At 43.1% G+C, this 25305-nt stretch overlaps 1 protein-coding gene across 19 annotated transcripts in view; it reads left to right on the top strand.

Moving 5' to 3' along the window:
- CADPS (calcium dependent secretion activator) overlaps window positions 1-25305 on the top strand; it is a 476583-nt gene that overhangs the window by 94365 nt on the left and 356913 nt on the right. For all 19 annotated transcript variants that reach the window (XM_053898015.1, XM_053898017.1, XM_053898018.1 and 16 more), the window contains exon 2: window positions 13902-14015. In XM_053898015.1, coding sequence (XP_053753990.1) covers window positions 13902-14015 — 114 coding nt within the window. The remainder of the gene's footprint in view (window positions 1-13901; window positions 14016-25305) is intronic.

The following is a 25305-nucleotide window of genomic DNA, read 5'->3' as shown; positions in this document are numbered from 1 at the left end:
GATGAAGGAGTTCAGAGAAAGGGCGTCTAGCTCAGGGCCTGGGAGGAGCCATCAGAAGGAGTTGGCCTTACACAGCATTTTGATAGACAGGTAACACTTAGCCAAGTGAAGATAGTAAAGGAAAAAGAAAGTGACATTCATAGTCCCGAAAGTTCAAGGCATAAATGGAATGGTGAGGACTTGCAGAAAAATGAGAATCAAATTGTTGTTAACCAGCCATAGGGGCAAATTCTAGACACAACATAAAAACATATTGTTGCTTGATTGCAGACGAGTATTACAGGGATTAAAAAAGGAACTTTCTTCAAAGATGTTTCAGTAATATTCCACGCAGTCTACCCACATGCTTACCAAGGCATGAAATAAACACTGCCTGTACCTTGACAGGACAAGTGATGTGACTCAGCTTGAGGGAAGTTCACGCTCTCGGCTGCCTCCAAAAGGAGCCAAAAGTGTCTCTGTCAGATGCGGTAGGGGGAATCACTCATGCCTTTAAAATATCAATAACACAAAATCTCGTGGAGAGGAATGGAATCAATGATAAATTCCATTTTAATAAGCTAGCACTCGTTTGTGGGTGCAGAAAAGGTCCCTGAAACCTCTGTTCGACCCAGCTGGTTCATCTGGCCATGAGGCGCTGCAACTCCAAAACACCGAAGGCTTTTTATTCTTTTCTGCTTCTGGATTCTAGGACAAGCGTCAGTTGGCGGGATTTTCTGTTCTCCGTTGTGCCGGCCTAGGTCTGTATTGTGTGCGCTGCTATATTTGGGTTCCTTTATAGAAAATCTGTTTCCGTGTGTGTGTGTGCATGTATGTGCTTAATTAATATACTTTATTTTTTTGCAGAAAAATTGAGTGGAAAGTACAAGACCGTGTCCGCATACTCCATATCCCCTTTCCCCACCACACAGTCTCCCGTTTATCGTCTTGCATTCGCCTGGTACATTTGTTATCACAATTGACGAGCCCGTAGTGGTACATTATTATTAACTCAAGTCCATCATTTATGTTAGGGTTTACGCTTGTGTTTTGAGTATTTCCCAGCTGCAGAGCACCTTCTGACTTTGTCTCATTTTTTTTTTTCCTCTGCAATTCTGTGTCACGAATGGAGATTGTCAGAACCAGTTAAGTAAGGTCTGCACATCCCTCCAAACATTCCAGCAGCCTGAAAAGTAGAGTGCTGGTCACTCGTACCTTCTCTCGCTGTCATGACTGACAAAGCGAGGTTCTTAACCTAAATTGGCTTCGGTGAAGGTCCCAGTTTCAGTTTGTGAGGTGTTACGTTAGAGAATCTTCCACAACCTCTACATAAGACTGCGTTCAGATTTTTTCAGCTTCTTCTCTGGAAATCGTTCCGACAGATAAGTTCGCCATTAAACCTCATAAGATTCAGAATCGTGTTTAGTGATTGCATGTGTCGCTGCGCTAGTCTTTTTAATCTGGGCTCCAGCCAAATGGAACTATGTACTGTCTCATTTGCAATAGGTTGTTGTGACTTTATTTTTGGACAGCTCTGTTGTGCATGCTTGATGCTTATACTGAGAGCAGCCTCTAATCCTCTTTCTTCTTCTCCATCTTCTTTCTCGTCATCAGCAGAGTCTAAATTATAAGTTGGCAGAAGAAACTCTGACCGCCTCCCCTTGACTGGACCCCACACTTTCTCATCTTTCTTCATTCGTTTTGTACTGCCATCTGGAAGGCCCTTCTCATCCCTTCTCCCACTTGCCCTGCCTCTTCCTCTTCTCCCGGTGAGCCTATCTCTGCCAGCTGAGATGCTAGACATTATTCAAAATCCTCCTCTCCTCCGATGCCACAGCCTGCATGAAACATTATCCTGATTCTGCAATGAACCTGAGAACTCATTACTGTTCCCTGATGCCGCACGCTTTCAAATCATGTCACTCCCTTGCCTAAAACACTTCCGTGGTTTCCCATCCTGCTTGGAATTAAACCCAGACTCCGCACGTTGGCACACAGGGCCCTGCACCTACTTCTCCAGGATCAGACTGTACCACTCTCCTCCTGGCCAACTGCCTTGCAGCATTAATAGCTGTCAGGTTCATTGATTCACAATGGTTCCCGAGGTGTGGTCCATAAACCCCAAGGATGATTTTCCTAATAATACTAAGACACTATTGTTTTTTTTCCCAACTGTACTGACATCTGCACTAATGATGCAAAAGCAGTGGTGAGTGAAACAGCCGGGGCCTTGGCACAAACCAAGGCACTCGTGCCCGACCACACCGGTCTTGTCCTCCTCTTAGCCATGAGCCCACTGTTTAAAAACTAGCAGGTTCACTGAGTACTCTTCATGAGAAAGCTGTGGAAATTATTAACTGTGTTAACTTTTGACCCGGAGTACCCACTCTTTTAATATTAGTAGGATGAAATAGTAAATATCCATCAAGCACTTTGGCACATGTGAAAAGGGACTTGTGTTACTGGTTGCCCAGTGAACTAGTCATTTTTTTGGTTTGATGCAATGTCAATTTTACTTGAAAGAACAACTGATAGACAAACCAAGGTTATTCAAATGTAGGCATTTTGCAGATATTTTCTGGAAAATGAATGAAGGGAGCCTGTTACTTCAAGAAAAACAGCTGACAGTATTTTTTGCCAATGATAACGTTTGAGCTTTCAGTCCATCACTATAAGCTTGACAGTTTTCCAACACCCCAGTTTTTTGTGTGTGATTTTAAGTAATATGATTTTTTTTTTTTTTTGGACAGAGAGAGAGGGCAAGTCAGGGAGAGGGGCAGAGGGAGGGAGGGAAAGAGAAAGAGAATCCTAAGCAGGCTCCACACTCAGGGCAGAGCCCAATGTGTGATCGGATCCCATGACCCTGGGATCATGACCTGAGCCCAAATCAAGAGTCGATGCTCAACCAACTGAGCCAACCAGGCGCCTCTAAGTAATATGATTTTTTTTACATATTGTGTAATGAAATGTGTCAATAGTTGGAATATTTGCCTAACTTAATGAACTAGTATTTTCCATAGGACAAATGTGTGGTATTTTTTTAAAAAGCATCCATAGTTAAAAGATTGCTTCAAAAAGTAGGAAAGACCAGTGATTTTTTTAATGTAAGAGGGTACAAAAAAGTTAATTACTATTGTTTCCAATTCCACACAACTAACCTTTAAGCAAATACCACTGGTTGCACATTGGTGTAATATCAACAAAGACCCTGCATCTATCTGAACGTTTATTAAAATATTTCTCCTTTTTCCATCAACATATCTGTGGGAGGCCAGATTTTTTTTCACATACTTCAACCAAAACAGCATATCACAACAGATTGAATGTAGAAACAGAGATGAGATTCCAACAGCCTTCTCTTAATCTCCGAAGGAGATTTGCAATACTATGAAACGGTGCCGTTCATTTCACTAATATTTGCTTTGGAAAACTTAGTTATTTTCATAAAACTGGGTTATTTAGGTTAACGCATAATGAGTTTATTATTATTGTAAAGAATTAATGAGCGCTTTAAACTGCTCAGTTTTAATATCTGTTAAGTACGTACCAACAGACATAACGTGCATAAGCAGAAAGTCTCTGTCGTCTTCAATAAATTTTAGGAGTGTAAAGAGACTTGACACCAGTATGTTTGAGAATCGTAGCAACTAGAAGCATTTTTTTTTTTAAATTTTTTAACGTGTATTTATTTTTGAGAGACAGAGAACACAGAGCACGAGCTGGGGGAGGGCAGAAAGAGAGGGAGACAGAATCTGAAACAGGTTCCAGGCTCTGAGCTGTCAGCGCAGAGCCTGATGCGAGGCTTGAACTCATGACTGTCTGATCATGACGTGAGCCGAAGTCGGAAGCTTAACCTACTGAGCCACCCAGGCACCCCACAACTAGAAGAATTCTTAATGAGGACTTTGGACCTAAAATTACATGTTTGGCCCCCTGTCAGAAGAATCTAGATGAATATTGTCCAAGTGCCTCCAAATTAGAAAAGTATATTCTTAAGTTTTTAAAAACTGTATGTGGTGGGGCACCTGGGTGGCTCAGTCGGTTGGGTGTCTGTCTCTTGATTTTGGCTCAGGTCATGATCTCACGTTTCTGGAAATCCAAGCCCCACATTGGGCTCTGTGCTGACAGTGTGGAACCTGCTTGGGATTCTCTCTCTTCCTCTCTCTCTCTGCCCCTCCCCTGCTTGCACTCTCACTCCCTCAAAATAAATAAATGAACTTAAACAAATAAAAATATAAAACTGTATGTGTTTCAATCGGGTAGGACACGCGATCCAACTTTTCAGATGCTCTGCGGTGTATATAGGGCATCTTCTGTTCCTTTCGTTTCTCTTTATCCTTTTTCTCCTCTCATCCCATCTCCAATCGAACCGTTAGCCTGACCCCATTTCTATATTCAGTTTTCTTAATTTTTTTCCTCTTGTACTAAGTAATTGTTTTCTGAGAGAATCCCAGCTTAACCCATGTTTAATGTTGTCTCAAGGTCACTTTCCCTCAGGGGACAGAACCCTGTGTTCTTTCTCTCCTGAACAAATTGGTCTTTAGGAATAACATGGCTAGTTGGTCATTCTGTTACTTAATGGTTTAAAAATTCAGAGTTAGTTTTTAAAAAGTGGTAACAACTTAATGATATTCAGCTGCTGCTATTCCAGAAAAATGTTTTTAATGAGCAAGAACTTCTATAGTAGATTTTTAATTCTTTTCTAAGGAAGCACTCCCTAAAATGTGGCAGATGTATGCAAGATGATAGTACCTATCTATTTTAACTATAACTAGAACATAAAGCCTATGATTTCACAGGTACCATTGCTTAGAACAAGTTTCAGTTTTTAAAAAAATGCAATGGGGCACCTGCGTGGCTTAGTTGGTTGAGCATCCAATTCTTGATTTCGGCTCAGATCATGATCCCAGGGTGGTGGGATCGAGCCCTGTGTCCATGCTGAGCCTGGAGCCTGGTTGGGATTCTCTCTCTCTCTCCCTGTGCCCCCCCGCACCGCCCCCCTGCAAATAAAAAAAAATGAAATGACTTGCTATATATTCAAGGCAAAATATAAAGTAAGTCATAGTATGGTTGGTATATGGAGAGGATGTTATTTGGATGATGGAATTCGTAGTCATGTTGCAAAGAGAAGTCCCAGGTTACAGCTCATTGTACCTTCTCCTGCCTTTAGTACTCTTGCCCCTTCAACTTCCATTTCAGAATTATTCAGTGATAATTTCCTATGATGAAGTCTTTTGAAGGTTTTTTTTTTCTCGCTCAAGCCAAATAGATGAAATTCACTTAAAACACCTTTTTTGAAATGCACTATCTAAATGTACATAATATACAAAGTGAGAAGAATTTTATGTGCACAAGTAAATATGTGGTTTGGATGATAGAACTTCTAGATTTCCTAGAATCAAGACTTTATTTAGGGCAGACAATAATCTGGTTGTGGAAAGAGGATATTTTATTTTTTTAATAAAATTAATGGACCAACATAAATTTTGATAACCTTCAAAGAAAAGAAATTAAATAAATCTTGCTCGCCTCTCTCTAGGCTAACTTACGGTTTTTAAAGCGCTTGTTGACTTGACATTCCTGTTAGTCTTCTATAATGAAGTAGAGTTTTAAAGACTACTTTTTTCGTGGCACCTGGGTGGCTCCTTTGGTTAAGCATCTGACTCTTGCATTTGGCTCAGGTCATGATCCCGCAGTTCCTGGATTCAAGCCCCGAGTCAGGCTCCATGCCGGACGGCGCAGAGCCTGCTTGAGATTCTCTCTCTCTGCCCCTCCTCTGCTCTCTCTTGCTCTCTCTCAAAATGAATCAATAAACTTAAAAAAACTCCTTTTCCCCCAAATAATGATTTCTTTCTTAAAAAGAAAAGGCACACAGAGAAAGACAAATACCGTGTGATTTCACTTATATGTGGAATCTAAAAACAATGAACAAATAAATGTAAAAAGTAGAAACTGATGCGCAAATAGAACAACCTGGTAGTTGCCAGCGGGGAGGACACTGGGGGGATGGGAAAAATAGGTGAAGGGGAGTAGGAGATACAGGCTTTTAGTTAAAGAAGGAATAAATCACAGGGATGAAGGGTAAAGCACAGGGAATATAGTCCATGATAGTGTAATAGTATTGTATGGTGACAGAAGATAGTTACACCTGACATGAGCACAGCACCAGGTTTTGAGTTGTTGAATCACCATGTTGTATGCTTGAAACTAAAATAACATTGTGTGTTGGGTGCCTGGGTGGCTCAGTCAGTTAAGCGTCCAACCTCAACTCGGGTTACGATCTCACAGTTCTTGAGTTTGAGCCCCGCGTCAGGCTCTGCGCTGACAGCTGGGAGCCTGGAGCCTGCTTTGGATTCTGTGTCACCCTATCTCTCTGCCCCTCCCCTACTCGCTATCTCTCTCTCTCAAAACTAAATAAACTTCTAAAATAACATTGCATGTCAACTATACTTCAGTTTCCAAGAAAAAAAGAAAAAGCTTAGCTCATATTATTAGATTGTAATATTCAATGCTTACCTTTTATGTTAGGGAAGGACTTCAGTTATGTGTATAAATGGAAGATCTCCTTACACCCCAAAACAACTTTTCTCCTACCTACAGCCTATGCTTGGAATGCTACCATTTCAGATTCATTCTTTCAGGGTAAATATTGCTTCTCCCTCTTTTATAATGCAGTTGCTGCTGTGATAGGAACCATAGGAAGCAATAAGCACCTTAGTAAGAATGCTTTCTTTCATGCCTAGGGAAAGCCTCAGGTATCCATTGGAAAAGCATGTGTCTGCAAGAAAGAGAAAGCACAAAATGATTTGAACGACAACAAAAATCAAGACTCATTTTTTCTCGCATAACAAGAAGGGCAGAGATAGGTGTTTCCAAACATTTGCTCAACCCCTCAAAAGTATAAGGGCCAGAATCTCTATGATGCTCTTGACCCGAGGAAAGGGTTATGTCAACAGGCAGGTTCCTTTCTGTAAGGATTTTATTCAAAAGCTTTTCCAGAGGACCCCAAGTGGTTTTCTATCCCTGTTGCATGTCTCCATAGAGCTGGGAGATGGGAAAAGAGTGCGTGGCTTTTCAGCCTCTAAAATGGAAGGACCAAGGAAGAGGGGACGAAAAACACCACATAAAAGTAACTTCAGAAGACTGAATAAACAGAGGGAAAGAAAGCATTGAAGAACATAAAAGATTAATGACAGGAAAAAGGCAAAACTAAATCATAACAATAATACTATGTTGTTTTTATTTACCAGTCTTACTCTATGCCAGATACTATGCTATCTGCCTTGCGTATGTGATCTCACAAAAAGCCTGTAAGGTAGTTAAGATCTCCCATGTATAGAGGAGAAAACCAAAGTCAACTCCTTGCCCTAAGACTTGTATCAAAGCCAGGATTTGGCCTGTGCTTGCTCTGACTTCGGCACTGCCTCTCCGGAGACCAGCCCTTAGCACATGCGAGTTTCTCTTCCTGGTATATTCCATATCATGCTTCTCCAGAATGTGCAGTAAATTACACACTGTCTGAAACACAGTGGGAATTTTCAGGCCCTGCCTAATGAGGTGGATTGAACCAAGAATGCTTCAGTAGTTGCAGCAAAGCCTGCTACAGCTCTTTCCTCTGCAATAATTACCTTTCATCTTTTCAAGTTTTCTGCTCTTGGAACTCATTACTTCCATTCCGAATTCTGATCTGATGCACAAGTGGCTTCTATCCATTTTGAGTGCTTTTAGATGGACTTCTATCTTAGGAGAGAGAGTTCTGTTTGTAAGTGGCCCATGGAAGTCTGTTTGTCTATTTGGTGTTGTACTGTCAGCTTCTCTGGGCCAATTATTTCAGTGTGTTCATGCAAGGTCACCTTCCATGTTCAATCCTATCTAGGTCAGTTAACTTTAAACCAGAGATTAACCCACAGATTGGCTATTTATGTGAGCTCCTAAGTGAGGTTTGCACTCACTCAAAAGGTGTGCAAAAGGCCAAAGGGTGCTAAGGAATCAAAGGTGAATATGGGAGAGTAAGAGAACTGAGAGCTAAGATCGTACCTTGGTCATTTCATATCCGCAGAGCCTAACATGGTGCCTGGTATACATTAAATAGTTGATAAGTCCATGTTTTCACTCAAGAAATATTTGGTTAGAACCTATTTTGTGCCAGGCACTAAAAGCACAGCAGTAAACAAGATAGATGTGGTTCTCATGCACATGAAACCTATATTCTTAGGCGGAGATAGGTAATGACAAGCAAGCACAATTTTAAAATAAAGGAAGAAGGCCCAAATGTCCCTCAGCTGGAGAGTAAACAAATAGTGGTAGAGTCATAAAATGAAATACTACTCAGCAATGAGGATGAACGAGGTATTGCTACCCCCAGCCACACAGCAGAATCTCATAATGCACAATGGCACTGACCTCAAGTTCAAAACCATCAAAACGAATCTCTGCTGATAGAGGTCAGGCTAGTGATCCCCTTTGGAGAGGGGCAATGATTTGGAGGGGACATGCAGGAGCTTCTGGGGTCCAGGTAATGTTCTTTACCTTGATAAGGAGAATCGGGTCTATTAGAAAGTTCACTTTGTGAAGATTTCTCAGGCTCTGTGCTTATGACATAGGTTTTCCCATGCGCATGTTATAATTCAGCTAAATAAACTTATCTTAGAGAAGTTAAATGCTGAGTATAATAATGGCTGCGAAGGCATTGCACAGGACCCATGGCAGTGTGATAGACATCAGCTTAGGGCAGCACTCCTGTAGACAGGGTGGTCACGGAAAACTTTCCTATGACATGCTAGGCAGGCTGAGCCCTAAAGGTGAGTAGGTGGCAGCCACGGGAAGATCAAGGGCAGAGCATCCCAGACAGGGGCAATGGCAAGTGCAAAGGCTCTCAGGGAAGAAACATGGGGCACGCTTGAGAAAGAGAGGCCACTATGGCTGGAGCTGAGTAAGAGGAGAGCAGAGTAAGACAAAACAAAGCCAGCAATAGACAGAGACTACATCATGCGGGGCCTCAAGGCCATTTGGTTTCTGGTCTACCCTGTATGATTTGACTCTTTCTGTGCCAGGCAGCATGCTAAGCTCCTTAGGCACATCCTCCTATGTTCTTCTTTTCTTTCCAGCAACCCTGGGAGTAGGACTTAGAATTCTATTTTATACATGAAGAGCTGAGGCTTAAGGAAATCAGTTTGCCCAAGGTTACCCTTGGAAATGAGTATTATCACCAGGATTTGAGTCCATATCCCTTTGACCCCATCTGTGTTCTCAAATCCTGACTCCTGACCCTGACTCTGAGCTCTGGCATCTAAATAAACTTCTACTTTGCAGTATGACACATGTACCCTCAGGACTGTGAACAAAGTACTGAGAAAGTAGCCACCTCCATCCAGAAAAGTCTGGGAAGGAGCATGGGGTTGCATTTTGAAGACACGTCTGGAATTTTCCCATAGGCATGCTTTTTCAAGGAAGCAGTATGCGTAAAGCCTCTAAGCTGAGGATTAATCATCACAGCAGCTACTGTTTATTGAGCATTCATGCTGTACCAGGTTATGCAGTGAATATGTCACTTACCTCCAGTTAGACTTCACAACAATCCTATGAGGTCAGTAATGGCCCTGTTTTACAGATGAAAACACTGAGGTGTAGAGAGCTTAGTCCTTTGCCCAGTGAGACACGGTGAGTGAGGTAACTAAATACGTGATTTGCTTGTTTAATTAGTGATGAGGGAAAATAGTGAACTTGGACTGGCAGGCATCAAAACCCAGCCATAAGCATAGCTCTGCCTCTAGAATCTGTGCCCCTGACTCTCTCACTGAGAGCTTGAGGTGTTCGAGGAAGTGGGGGGTGTTTTATGGGGCTTCATGACGGATGTTCTCCGAATTTGACTCATGTTAATGTTCCTGAAGTCCTTCTCCTTTTAAGCATTTTACATTCTGTAATCTGTTCCCTCTGAAATCCTAAAACATACTTTTGTGCGGTTGTCATTGTTGTCGTTTTGTATGTTTTTTTCCTCTCCATCTTGACTACAAGGTCCCTGAAAACAATCCCTTATTTCCTTGAATTCCCTATTGTCTCGCCCTGGCCCCTGAGGTCAGAGGTTGAATTGTTTTTATTGACCACTGATACCTCAGGACATGGGGTAGAACCAGGCAGGTAATAGATGCTGCGTAAATATTTCTTGAAGAACTGAGTACTCTGCTTATTTAACAAAGGTTAGAGTGATAATGGATTTGGCTTGGGTCAACAATCAATCTTCATCATTCAGATGGTGTGTGCCTACTTTTATTTCCATCCCTTGAGATTTAAGGCAAAAGCAAGGGGTATTGGTGGCCACTCCCTCTCCTGTTCCATTACTCCACTCCATCCCACCCCCCAAATCGTGCAGATTTGGTATTAACCCAGTGTTAGAAGGAATTCTGCATGTAAATTCTGTGAGATGCCTTGGTTGGTACTATACTATACTGTAAGGATTTGTGACTTAGGCCAGTGAAGGCTGAACTACTTGATAGAAATTTATGTTCTGGTGTCATTTTTACGAGAAAATCAACTGGTGCCCAATAATTCAGTTGAAATGTTTTCAAATGCATACGAATAACTCTGATTTTTTCTGTACAACTCCAGTGATACCAGTATCCTTGGATCCTCACATCCTGGGTCAGACCAGGAAAGTCTATACGGCTTAGCAGTGTGTTCATACCATGCTCTAGGACCGGCTGTCCAAAGCGGTGACCGCCAGCCACACGTGGCTATTGCACACTTGCGGTGTGGTGATTCTGAATTGCGATATACTATGGGTGTAAAATACCACCAGAGTTCAAAGATATAGTATAAAGAGAGAACGTAAAATATCTCATTAACCATTTCTATGATGACTATATGTAAAATAATATTTTTGACATATTGGCTTCCACAAAGTGTATTAATATTTATTTCACTTAGTTTTTGATACTTTTTAAAGTGAGACGTGCAGAAAATGTAAAATTATACACGTGGCTAACCTGAGACAGTGGTACTCTAGGACATGACAAATATCAATCTGTTAAAAACCTACCTCTTTTACATTTGCCCCTAACTTCACTAGTCTCACTTTTTCCAAAGTTACAAAATCAGTTAAAGCACCCCAGATCCCACCTCTGTCCCTTCTCAAAACTCTACTCCTTGTTTCCTGATTGAATCAAAACTCAAGCCAGGCTTCAGTGTCCTATAGCTCTAAACATTATTTTCTACTAGCAAGATTTGCATTGATTCTAATGATGAAAGTACTTGAAATGTATATAGAAATGGGGTGCCTGGCTGGCTCAGTGGAGCAGGTGACTATCGATATTTGGGTTGTGAGTTCAAGCCCCACGTTGGGTATAGAGATTACTTAAGATAAATAAACAAAATGTTTTAAATGAATCAGTGCGTTAATGAATACAGAAACTCAAAATTTTAAAAAAGAACTCATATTATGTTATCAAATAGCTATTACTATGCCAAGGCCATAATTAGAATTATCACCATTTTCCAAGTGAGATAAATAATGATGGTATAACATTTACTTGTTAAACTAGCCTTATTCCAGAAGGGCTTTTAACTCTCTGGCCAATTCAGAGGACATAAGTGACTTTTCCAAGATGACACCATGGTTGATGGAGCTAGGACCAGAATGATCTCTTTTAAGCTTTCTTCTACAACAGTTAGACACAGTATCCCATTATCAATTTATAGAGTATAACTTTTTATAAATAATAGTAAAAACGGCAAAGTTTTTAGCTGACTTTCTTTTCATACAAATTAGAACTGATTAAAGGATATTCCAAGATTTCTTTCATGCACTGCCTTCATTTATTCAGCAAAGCGCTTATGGAGTGCCTGTCTTGTGTAAAGCACTAAGTTGGCCCTGGGGAGACATCAATGAACAAATAACAAAAAGAGACATATCATCTAACAGATTTAATCATTACTAACAAGTAGTTAGAACAAAGGGCTGTGGAACCTACTCTCTTAACAACACTCAAGTATGTAAGACAGTACTGTTAATTATAGTCACCATGCTGTGCATTAAATCCCCCAAAACTTAGATCTTATAGTTGGAAGTTTGTATGCTTTGGTCAACATCTCCCCATTTCTCCCACCCCTGAGATGCTGGCAACCACTCTCTATTTCTCTGAGCTCAACATTTTTCAGATTCCATATGTAAGCGAGAACATAACAGTATTTGTCTTTCTCTGTCTGCCTTATTCCATTTAGCATAATCCCTTCTGGGTCCATCCATGTTGTCACAAATGGCAGGATTTCTTTCTCTTTTATGAATAATAATCAAGTGTGTGTGTGTGTGTGTGTGTGTGTGTGTGTGTGTGTGTTCAAACATCAGTGATCACTTTGGTTGTTTCCATGTCTCGGCTATTGTGAATATGCTGCAATGAATGTAGGGGTGCCACTATTTCTTTCAAATAGTGATTCCCTTTCCTTGGGATGTATACCCAGAAATGGGATTGCTGGATCGTATAGCACTTCTGTTTTTAATTTTTTGGGGAAACTCCATGTTATTTTCCATAGTAGCTGTACCAGTTTACATTCCCATCAACAGTATGGAACAGGGGTTCCATTTTCTCTACAGCACTACCAACAGTTGTTATTTCTTGTTGTTGTCGTTGTTGTTGTTGTTGTTGTTTTTATGATAACCATTCAAACAGGTGTGAGGTGATGAGATATAGTGGGTTTGATTGGCATTTCTCTGATAACTGATGTTGAATATCCTTTCATGTACCTGTTGGTCATTTGTATGTCTTCTTTGGAAAGATGTTTAATCAAATCTTCTACCCATTTTTTCATTGGATTTTTTGTGGTTTTTTGCTTTTATATGAGTTCCTTATAGATTTTGGATATTAACCCCTTATGAGGTAGATGGTTTGCAAATATTTTCTCCATTCTATAAATTGCCTCCTTATTTTGCTGATTGTTTTTTTTTTTTTTTTGCTGTGAAGAAGATTTTTAGCTTCATGTAGTCCCACTTGTTGATTTTTGCTGTTGTTGCTTGAGCTTTTGATGTCATATCCAAAATTCATTGCTAAGACCCATGTCAAGGAGGTTTTGCCCTGTGTTTTCTTCTAATGGTTTTACAGTTTGAGTCTTACATTTAAGTCTTTAATTCACTTAAAGTTAATTTTTGTGAGTGGTGTAAGATAGGGGGTCCAATTTCTTTCTCTTGGGTGTGAATATCCAGTTTTTCCAGCATCATTTATTGAGGGGATTGTCCTTTCCCCACTGAGTATCTTGGTGTCCTTGTCAGTTATCATTGCCTGTATATTCATGAGTTTATTTCTGGGTTCTCAATTTTGTCCTGTGGTCTCTATGTCTGTTTTTATGCTAATACTGTACTGTTTTGATGACTATAGATTTGGAAAGCAGGGTATATAAGACCACCTGAGGTGCCTGTGTGGTGGTTTGTTCAACAACAACCCTCTCTCACGAAAAGCAAAACAAAACAAAACAAAAAAAACAAGCCAAGAACACATGACTTATATAGCATTTGCCAATTTCCATGGTGTAAATATTCCCATCCTGGTTGCTATCTGGCTTCCAACAAGGTGTCACAGAATGTGGAGTTGGGAAGAGGTATATGGTAGCACCCATTATCTATCATTTCCACCCTACAAATACAATAGATGTTAATAACCTCAAAAGCACAGGTAATGGTAAAATGATCAGGAAGCAATGACTTTTGAATATGTGTTGCCTTTGTTTTCAATATAATTTTTTAACAATTTATGTATTTATGTATTTTTTAGTAAACAACCACCTCACAAAATTCCTGCAACTGTAACAGTCAGCTAGTGCGCGCCCATAGAAGCCAGGTCTAGCACACCGACGGGACTGGCATCTTCCACGGAAAGCAATCACAATCCTTGTCTAGAACAAGTCCTCACTGTTCTCTCTTTCTCTGTTCCTTACAGATCAGCAAACAGCAGTTGCAAACAGTCAAGGACCGGTTTCAGGCTTTCCTCAATGGGGAAACCCAGATTGTGGCTGATGAAGCCTTCATGAACGCCGTCCAGAGTTACTATGAGGTAAGACTCACCATGCAGAAGAAGGTTAAGACTGCCCAAGCCTAAAGCCCAGAATTGTTAGACTATTGTTCAGTGGGAACAGCAGCCTTGACCTCCTACAGAACCATCCCCCCACCCCCGAGGCAAACGGGTTGATGTTTGGTTACGGTTTTTGGAAATAACAGCATTTTGTTTGGGGAAAACTAAAGCAAACCCACTTGTGTACCCACTAAACAAGATACTGTATGCAAAACACTCTGCACATTGCCTGCTTTATGTATGATTTCTTGTTTAGTCTGTACAACAGTCTCGTGAGTTAGGTCCCGATATTATTCCCATCTTACCAGTAAGGCATCTGAGGCTGTGAGAGGTTAGGTCAGTTACTCCAAGTCGCACAGCTGTTACAATGCCACAAGCTAAGACTTGAACTGAGTTGGGAGCTTTTTTCCTACCAACGCCACCCCTCCTAAAGGATGTTAACATCTTCTAAGATGGTGCCCTCACTCGCTTCCTTGTTCTTTCTATTAAAATGGTGCTGTGAGTTCTTTTCAATGAGTTAGAACCCATCCAAAGTGCAGTACTCTTCTTAAGAGAAAACCTATAAGTGAGAGAACATATCCTGAATATACATCACAAGGGAATTTTCACCTGTCGTCCTCAGAGGTTTATGTACCAGTCAAGTCAGATTTTGGAATTCTACTAGTATATTTAAAACTTATAATTATCCTTCCATAATGTGCACATTGGCTATTGTGTATACATTGTTAGTGGAGTCGATATACCATCCCTTCCTATGGGCAATGTTTGCCTGATGTGCATATTTTTCAAAAGTTACTATATGGTCATTAAAAGACATTTGTTTTCATGTGAACCAGATATTCTCTGTATTTGGGATCGTATGCCCCAAATGTTATACCCATTGTCAAGGCTAGGTTAAAAGCATTAGAAACCAACTGCCAAGCATTGAAAAACGCATGGCATCTTGCCATATGCAATTCAAGGTAATAACAATAAACTAAGTATAAAGGAATCCACCAGACTCTGATTTTTTTCCATGGGATCACTTCACGGATTTTCTTCTTTCTTCTCTGTTTTTAATTATTAGGTACCAAACATTTTCAAAATAAAAACACTGGTGCTTCTGCTCTGCTGTGTTCCACACACATGCTTCTGCCCATCGGGCACTCCAATGTTAGTTGATTGATTCAGTAAAACTCTCCTTCCCACGTGCTAAAGTACTTGGCTTTTTTCATGAAGAGAGTAGAGCAAGACTGCAATTAGATTTTGTGCAAATACTATTGACTGGTTTGCTAATTACTGTTTAACAGTAAACAGTCTTTGTCTCTGTGATGTTTGCTGGGTCCAGCCACAGACTCATTTTACACATTTTCTCAATGAAATTTCTGTTTGGGTTTGTTTTAGAAGTCTGGTTCATTTTTATAGTTGTCAAATTTAAGCTTTTTTTTCATTTTACAAATAATATTATTGCTGATAAGTGTCAGACTTAATTCTAATCTTATGTGATGCAATATTTCAGTTGAATTCAATGCAATGTGGAAATGACATTCAGAACCATGATGATGGTATGGCAATGAATATCTTGAATCTATTTAACAGAAGATTTTGTGGAGAAACCACCAGGGAATGAAATTAATTTCCCCCCCTTTTTTTCAAGTTCTGAAAGCCAGTTCAGGCCAGGCAGACCTTAGCAATAATTCTCCATGTTTAGAGTTATTCACCAGTTTGTAAATTTGTAGATTGCAAATCTTAATTAGAAAGCTCATTTGACTAATGACATAAATTAAAAGGAAATGCCATTTCTTTGTATTAATTAACTGAAAATAATAGTTATCAATGTGTTAATGAGTCTCTGGAAATGGCCATTATATCTATAGTGACCCCGGTATTTTTTTTTCTATAGTAGCTAGTTTATTTGAAAGAGCTTCTTTTTAGTCTGGTGAGAATACAGGCATTGAGAAATCACTGAATAGTTAATATTAAGATTTGAGTGACAGGAAATAATGTAGGGTATTAATTATTTACTGTATTCATTAGTAAAGTTTCGAGAGTCTTGGGATGCTTGTTCCCGGGAAGTCTAATCCACTGAAGCAAAAGTCCATAATCAAAGGTTCAAGATCAACACTTAACTTGGGAGAGCTCCAAGTTCATTACTCTTCCATTTCTCCCTCCCCCTTCACTCTTGGGCAGGGGAGAAGCTAAGATTTCTTTCTCCACCTTACTCCAGGATCCAATTGCTTTCCTGTCAGTATCTGTCTGGGTCAAGACTCTTTGGATTACAAATGACAGACACCTAGGTCAAACTGGCTTAAGCCAAAAATGAGATTTATTTGCTCAAGCAACTTAATAGTCTAGGAATAGACCTGGTTTCAGCTGTGGCTGGATCCAGAGACTCCAAAGATGCCAGCAAGATGGGTATCTTTCTCCCCATACCTCAGCTTTGTTCCTCCCTGTGTTGGTTTTATTCTTAGGGTGGTTCTCTGCATGTGAAGAACTCTGGAAGATTCCAGTCTTGCCCTACCAGCTTAGCAACCACATCAGCAAAGAGAATACCTCTTTGCTGAGAGCCCCAGCAAAAGGCCCCAGGTGACTTGGTTGGGCTGTCATGGGTCGTGTGGCCTTTCTGGAGCCAGTCACGACAGATGGAGGCTGGACTAGACCAGGGGATCAGTGCTTTGACAGATACCGCCTCTGGAGCCTATGAGCAGTCTCAACTACACTGGAACCATCTAGAGTGAGAGTGCAGTGGTTTCTCATTGAGAAATTAGGGTGCTTTCTACCAGAAGAAGAATGTTGGAATGTATGCTTTGCTGGCAAAACCAATAGATATCCTCCTAAAACCCAATCTCTCTCTCTCTCTGTCTCTCTCTCTCTCACACACACACACACACACACACACACGCACGCACACACACTCACACATATTCCACCCCACCATACCACACCTTCACATCCCAGTTTGCCAATGGTAATGACATATGAAAACAACTTTTCCTCAAACAGTTCTGAAAAGATTCTACTAGAATAAGTCATTTCAGTCATTGGCCTTGTTTTGCTAAGGCAGTAATAGTTTTTCAGCACACTAGAGTAGTAAAGAAAAATTTTTTAGATGAAAGGAGTGAGTAGGCTCTGTCCCTTTTCTATCTGTGCCCATCCAGCCCAGTCTGAACCCCGCTGGCCAGCATTAGCATCAAGCCACTCGGGCCTGTGACCTGATCTGGGCTGGGATAAAGGGAGCCAGGATTCCCTCTGGCTCCTGAGAGCATGCAGGTTTATTTTATCCTTTCCTGGCGGCCTTGATCGTCAAAGCCGATCAGGCAGGCAGCAGATTAATCCTATAATCTCCTCCATTCCGGCTTTGAGAGCTGGGCGTTGAAGTGGGTGCTTGCTCCGAGATCTGGGAGATCCGGCTGGGCAACTCCGTCCCCTTCTTACAGCTGTGGTCCTGAGACATCAGAGAGCTCACCCATTTCTCCGTAACTCACACAGTGGGTTTAGGACAACTCTAACTCTCAGTGCTTTTAAGACAGATGTCTATGCCGTAAGCCCTCTCACCTTGCATTCTCGCCCTTATCCCCCATTTCCCTGCTTCATTTTGGCTCTTCACATGCCAGTCCTGGCATCAGAGCAAAGAAGTAGATGGAAAACTTTTACAAAACCTCTGTCACTCAGGGCCTCCCTGGAAGGACACATGGGGGTTGGTGGGAGGCAGAGATGCACACACCCCTATTTAAAAAAAATTTTTAATGTGTATTTAGTTTTGAGAGAGATAGAGTATGAGCGGGGGAGGGGCAGAAGGAGAGGGAGACAGAATGTGAAGCAGGCTCCAGGCACTGAGCTGTCAGCACAGAGCCCAACGCGGGGCTCGAACCCACAAGCTGTGAGATCATGACCCGAGCTGAAGTCAGACCCTTAACCGACTGAGCCACCCGGGTGCCACACATACCCATTTTAGAACTTTACAGCTGATATCTGGGCTTCAGCCAGTGAAGCTGCTCTGATTGAGTTTGTTTTGTTTTGCTCTGTTTTGTTTTGTTCTTAGCCAATCTCTAACACAGTCCTGGGTGGTTTTGTCAAACTAACTTTGTTGTAGAAGACAGAATTTTGGGGTTGCCTGGGTGGCTCAATCGGTTAAGTGTCTGATTCGACTTCATCTTGGGTCATGATCCCACGGTTTGTGAGTTCAAGCTCCATGTCAACGCTCTGCACTGACAGCACAGAGGCTGCTTGGGATGCTCTCTCTCCCTTTCTCTCTGCCCCTCCCCTGTTTGCACGCTCTCGCTCTCAAAATAAATAAATGAACATTTAAAAAGAAAAGAATTTTGCAGTTGCTAGCAGCAAGAACTGACCAGCTGGTTAAATTAAGCAATGATGATGATAATGATGATGATGATGATGATGATGATGATGATGATGATGATGATAGTATAACAGCACAACAATAATAACAGCAACAAGAGTGATTAAAGGAAATAGCCAAGCTCCAGAAAAGAGGGAACCCTGGCCGCTCAATTTCAGGAAGTGGGTGGCCTTATAGTGGCACCCCATCATTGGTCTAAATCTCCGCCAACCCGACTCCATTATTGTGCCATCCCGCTCTGGATCTGAAACCCACAAGGGGAAGTCTCACTGGCCAACCTCAGGTTCCAACCTGCCACATGGCTGAGGAAGGACACGCTCCCATGCCTAACAGTCCCTCTGAGGCCGTGTGCAGTGGCACAGACATTCTCAGACTGAGGGACTATTATCAGCAGGGGAGGACATGTGGCAGGCACAAACTACAGGTGTCTTCAACACTGGGTGACATACTGTATTCAGTCTCTATAGTGGACTTTTTTTTTTTTTTTATCTAAGAAAAGTGGAAGTCAGGTCAAATCTGGCTATTTTTCTGAAATGAAGCTCTGTATTTTCCAGTACGTAAAAACCACTGTAACCCCTCAGTGGCCTTCCAACAGATGTATCCCTGGGAGAAGAGTAACTACCCAGTGTAAAGACATTTGTTCCGAGGGGAACACAGAGCAAGGAAGGAGGGGGCAGAGGTCAGAGTGATTCGGAGGATGTTTTGTGTCTGAAAGATGTGGCACTGAATTCTAGTTCCTCTGCACACTGGCTGGGGGACCTTGGCCAAGTCTGAGCCTCAGGTACTTTCTCTGTACTAGGACCTCCGTGCACAGTTGTTGTCAGGACTAAATTACACACACACACACACACACACACACACACACACACACACATACACACACACACACACACACACACACACACACACACACATACACCCTCACCCTAAATATGGCACCTGGAAAGTAACATCATAACTATATTAAGGTTAGAGGAGGAGACTGGCGGTCCACACACGTCTGCTGCATAGAAACAGTAGGAGAGAATTGAAAGTTGATAGAATCAATCCCCTCCCTAGTTTCAGGCCCTGGGCATGAGGTAGGGTGGGGAGTACAAAGTCGATGTGGGGGGCCAGGGTCTAGAACTAGGAAACGGAGCTGCTTTTGTTGCTAAGCTACTGCTCCCTACCACGGGTCTGGGTCCCAGATCTGCTTCTGAAGTTTGCCCCAGGATCTTTTACTTTTTGATGAAAGATACCTTTCCAATCCAAAGGTCATTTTATTTTAGAAACTAACATGCTCCTTGTCTCGATGAAGGTAAAGTATGTAAGTTGTTCCATGTAGGAAGAGGTGTTTTAAGTGATCATAAAGTAAAATGTAATATAAAAATGATAACTATGTGATATATAGATTACAAAAATAGACCATGTAGAAAACAACCCTAAAGCCCATGGTTGGAAAACCACCCATAATCCCATCATGCTAGACAACTACTATTAAATTTTGGTATGTATCTTTTCAGGTATTTTTAATGTGTCTATACACATGAAGATAGCTATTTGATTTCCAAATTAAGACTATCAGGGGAACTCCTACAAAATATTGCTAACCCAATTGTGTCATTTAGCACAGTGGGTTTTAATTTCTTTCCTATCTCTGCAAAACTCACACTTAGGACATATTCTCATCAGTTTTATTTCCTATCCTGTTCTCAGTCCAGGGTCATACTCCTATCCCCCAACTTCACCTTACCTTTGGAATTATCTGCTTTAACAGTATTTCAGGACACCTTTTGATGCTCATTAAAAAATATTGTCTTTTTCCATTGCTACATGATATTCTGTTTAAAAATAACAGCTAACTCTTAGGACGTTACTTCGTGAAGGTAAGAGGCACCATTACAGACACCATGCTGACCAACTGATATGCATTGTTGGGGTGAATCCTCATCCAAATCCTACACGGGAGGGTCGTTATGATTCCTGTGTGAAAGATGGGGCAGCCGAATCCCAGAAAGATTAAGTAACTTGCAAAAACGGCAACTGGTAGAGTCGGAACTTGAACCCAGGGCCGTCTGACACTCTGGTCCACCCCGCCCAGTACCTGTGTGGCATTTGTTAGTAGCAACCGGGCCGTTGTGGGTGGTGGATGTTTTTAAACCTTATTTACTCTAACATGTAGGTATTTCTCTTATTTACGTTGGGATGACAGGCTTTTGTAGAGCTGGAAAGGATCAGGAAGTGGGAGCTGGGCCAGCTTTCCCCCGTACCCTGTACAGTCATTAAGACCTGATGTGTGTGTGTGTTCCTAAAACAACCTTGAAGCTGCTTGGCTCTGGCGGTGGAGGGAAGGACTGATGGATGAGGCCGAGTCACTGAATTGACTGCCCTTCACCATTCGGTATTTATTTGTTTATCTTCCATCTGCCATTATGACCTGTCTGGGAAGTTGCCAGAGGAGCAGGAAGGATTTATGGATGTGCCACACGGAACCGAGCCGGCGGCTGAGGTCTCTTGCGATAGTCGCCAAAAAACAAAACCGGGAACAAAGACGCCGGCTAGAGCTCCCAGTACAAATGGGTTTCCAGGGCGGTTTTTAGAGACAGTCAAGTACATCGGTACTCAGGGGCTGTATTCGCTACAGGGCAAGGCTGGCCCAGACCCTTCTGACCCTTCGCTTCTGACAGGCTGTGAAGCCCGGACAGATGATATGCCTGGAAAATTAGTTTTTTGCCGTCACTTTTTCTCCCCATGGCTGCCTCCTGTTTGGCACTCCATCTTTGTGGTCTCCTTAGTCTCCGGTCTCCTTTTGCACGCTTTTGACATGCCACTCATCTCCCCTCGATCTGGGGCCTGGCTGTCGTATCTTAGCTCCGGACAGATGGAGCCCTCTGCTTTTCAAAGTCCTTTCATTTTGTCAAAGAAGAGTGGCTGAATCAACCCCATGTGACAGCAAAGGAGAGTGAGGTTTCTGGAAGTTAAGCGACTTGTCTAAGGCCATCTGCTAGGAGTTCAATAAATATTTACTGAGTGGCTACTTTATACAAAGGAAGGGGCTCCGTGAAGCAGGATCCAGGGGTCACCCAGCCAGTGACAGGTGCCAGCTAGGAACAATGTGCCAACATCATTTCTTTAATTTTTAAAAAATTTTTTAACATTCATTTATTTTTGAGAGGGAGAGAGAGAGAGACAGAGCACAAGCAGGGGAGGGGCAGAGAGAGAGGGGAGACATAGTATGAGAAGCAGGCTTCAGGCTCTGAGCTGCCAGCACAGAGCCCGACGCAGGGCTCCAACTCATAGACCGTGAGATCACGACCTGAGCTGAAGTCAGAGGCTTAACTGACTGAGCCCCCCAGGAGCCCCAGTATCATCATTTCTTACCTCCCGTTATCATGTCCCAGGGAAAATCTAGCCTCAGGCCCTTGTTTTAAGAGACCAGTATATTGTGCTTCCTTATTTCCCTGTACTTCCCTGCTCCCGTCCACATATAATCTCAATAGGCTCTCTGCTTTGAGGCATCTCCTTTGTTGCTGTTACTTATTCACTCATTAAACACAGCGTCGACTATGTGCCAGGTGCTGCCTTAAGCACTCAGAAGAAGGAATGGGAAAAAAAACAGCTACAACTCCTGCCTTCCTGGGACTTCTAGTCTAGCTGGAGCCCATATATTAACCAAACAGTCACAGACAAATGGCAGTTCTGGAAGGGTTTTGGAGGAAAGGAATATGGTGCTAAGAGCTTATAAACGGGGGCCTGCCCCAGGTTTGCGGGACACTGGTCTGGACAGATGGGAGGAGGGTATGGCTGCTGGTTGAATGTTTTAAGTTACCTCTGATTTTCGTTAGAGCTGACAATGAATAATTCAACTCTTCGCATCCCCACCACTGTCATCACCCACGGGTGCTCCTGCAGGTACACCCCACCTGGCCTACTGCCTGTTCTCTTGCCCCCTTCAGATTGGTTTTCCACATTAAAGCCAGAGAATGTGGATTTGATCAGTCCATGTCCCTGCTTAAAACCTGCAATGGCTGCTCACTGCCCTTCAGATAAAGACTGTATCCTTCATGTGGCCTCCCTTGCCTCCCACCATCTGGCTCCTTCCCGCCACTGGTCTCTCCCGTCTCCTCACTGCCACCCACCCGGAACTTGCTCCAAGGCAGACCCAGCCACAGTGGCTCTCCCTACTTCCTCAGACACTCAGGGTCTTTACACATTTTGTTCCTCCTCTCTGAAATACTCTTTCACGCTCTTTTTACCTACCCATCATTCCCATATCATCCCAAAGGAGTTTTGCTCCAGGAAGGATTTCCTGACTCCCTGCTGGAATATTCCTGGCAATAGACCACCCGTGTGCATCCCCCTTGAAAACACTTGTCCCAGGTTATAATATTTCTATGGCATTATTAGGGTGATGTCGCAGAGGCATGAGGGCTGGATCCACATCTGTTTTGCTCACCACTGTCTTGCTGGCACCTGGCACAGTGTCTCCTCCCCAGTGAGTGCCCAAAGAAATGATGAACGTGATCATGAAGAAGAGTATAAACGTGACAGCTGGAAGGGCAACCTCAAAATTTTAAAATGCAATGCTCTCCATGTACAGATAAGACACTGGAGAACCAGAGAGGGGAGGTGACTTCCCCAAGGCCACACAGCAAGTTAGTAGTACAACTGGCCCGGACCATGGTTTACAGCTCCTGCCTCAATCCTATACCCCAGAAACTTCCTCTGTTTGCCTCAAACCTTTGACGTACTTTGAGACGCAGACCTGTAACTGAGACACAAGGTGTTAGATGACATTAAACATTGTAGATTCTCAGGTAAATTCTTTAGTTCATTAAGGCTCATAAGGCTTGAGGATTTAGTTGAAGCTTGTTCTCTACAGTTGATTTTTTTTTTAATGTTTTTTTATTTATTTCTGAGACAGAGAGAGACAGCATGAGCAGGGGAGGGGCCGAGAGGGGGGAGACACAGAATCTGAAGCAGGCTCCAGGCTCTGAGCTGTCAGCACAGAGCCCGACGCAGGGCTCGAACCCACGGACCACGAGATCATGACCTGAGCTGAAGTCAGACGCTTAACCGACTGAGCCACCCAGGCGTCCCACTATGGTTGATTTTTAAATGAGCTCTAAGATCTCCACTGAGCACCAGTTCCCAGGCATGGAGGAGCCAGCCATGGCCCTTGGCTGTGAAGCAAACCCTCAGCCCTCCTTCTTTCTGAATTAGTTCATTATGTTGGCAGTAGGTGGAGACCACCGTTCTAACATCTCTCCTCCCCAAGGAAGGCTTTGTCATGAAGCAAGAGGCAAAGGGATGTCCCCCAAGCAGTGCCGTCTCCTGGCTAACAGGTGCATTTCCTGAAATCCGACAGGGGGAGCGAACGTGTGTTCCGCCTCTTGAAGGGTATTTGTGCACCTGCTGAAGTGTGATCGGGACACAGCTCAAAAGTGGCCGATGTTCCCTCTTTGTGACTATGAAGCAACAGCTTCACCGTCTTGTTTTACATCCCAGAACCACGTGGCTTGTGCACATCTCCACATGGTGGGTACTGGAACAGAAGTCAACTGTTCTTAATGGGTGGCTTGGTTCCAGGACCCAGCCAGCGCCAGCCAAACAACCAAGCATCCTTCCGCAGGCAGGAGAGGTTCTCCACCAGGCAGGTGAGACCCTTAGGGAAGGAAGGAACCAGGGTGAAGTAACAAACAACACAAACAAACAAAAACCCCACAACTACAACAAAAAAAAACATACCTTTATAATCAGCCAGTTTGAGTTACCAGAGTTACCTACCCCTCTCTAGAGTCTTGGTTTTCCAGTCTACAAGGTAGGCAGAATATAATGCCTACCTTCTTCATTCATTCCCTTTTAAAGGGCCAGGCTCTATACCAGAGATAGGTGACATTGTGGGGAACAAGATGAGCCCAGTCCTAATGGAGTTTAGATTTCAAGAAGGGAGACATTAAATACACGTTCACCCGATACTTGTTCAATTTTGGGTGGGATGAGTCTCCTTGAGAGGATAAAATGGGCTGTAAATCATGGTTACCTGGTAAGGGTCAGACATCGTGCCGGGTACTTTGTATGTAATAACCACAACCATGGTGGGGTTCCCATCCACGATGGTGACGTGGGAAGACCCTGAACTCCCCTCCTCCATGGAGACAACCCACATCTGCACCTATCTGTGGAGCATTTCCTCCTGAAGAAGAACTGAAGGCTGACTGAATAGCTTGTGCACAACAAAAGCCGAAGAGAGCACCCAGAGAACAGTAAGAGACGGGGACAGGGTAATGAAGGGGACCCACACCCCCAAAGCTCCCAATGGCTGTAGGAAGGGATAGTCCTGAGAGACCCGGAGCAGATCCCTGTGGCGCAGAAAAAAGCCGCAATTTAAAAGAGCAACGAGGAAAAAAACAAAAAAAAAGGGCAAGTAGAATAATACAAAGGGACGAGCCCTAGAACGCAGCAGCCAGCTGGCAGGGGAGCTGCTGGAATCCTCTCGGGGTCAGAGAGGCTGGTGGACAGCACAGTTTATACTCCCTCCATGTGACAGGAGTAGGGTCTGGACACCAGACCCTGCCTGCCACCTCAGCAAGCTCTGGGGGGGGGGGGGGGCCCTAGCCCACCCCAGCCCCACCCTTCCCTGCAAGCCAGCCCCAGCCCTGGGCGCACCAGGACACCTCTGGTCAGAGCTGACTGTAGCTCTAGCCCCTGCGACAAGGTGACCCAGGTCCAGAGCACAGCAGAACACATCGAGTCGACACCCCTTTGGCTTTGGGCAGTTTGAGCTAGGGCACCCCCTGCACACAGTCATCTGCGACCTCGACCTCGCTTCAGCCCCAGCTCCCCTCCCCCGTTAGGGCCCACCCCCCCCCCCCTCCCCCGTGCAGAATGCCCCGGGAAACGCCCTCCTTGTTTCCGGCCCGACTCCAGGTCATTCCCTGCATGGAGTGCCTC

The sequence above is a fragment of the Panthera pardus genome, unplaced genomic scaffold (genome assembly GCF_024362965.1).
Source record: "Panthera pardus isolate Hobbes unplaced genomic scaffold, ASM2436296v1 HiC_scaffold_8, whole genome shotgun sequence".
Lineage (NCBI taxonomy): Eukaryota > Metazoa > Chordata > Mammalia > Carnivora > Felidae > Panthera > Panthera pardus.
The sequence above is the reverse complement of the archived record's forward strand: the minus strand, read 5'-3'. Positions and strand labels throughout refer to the sequence as shown.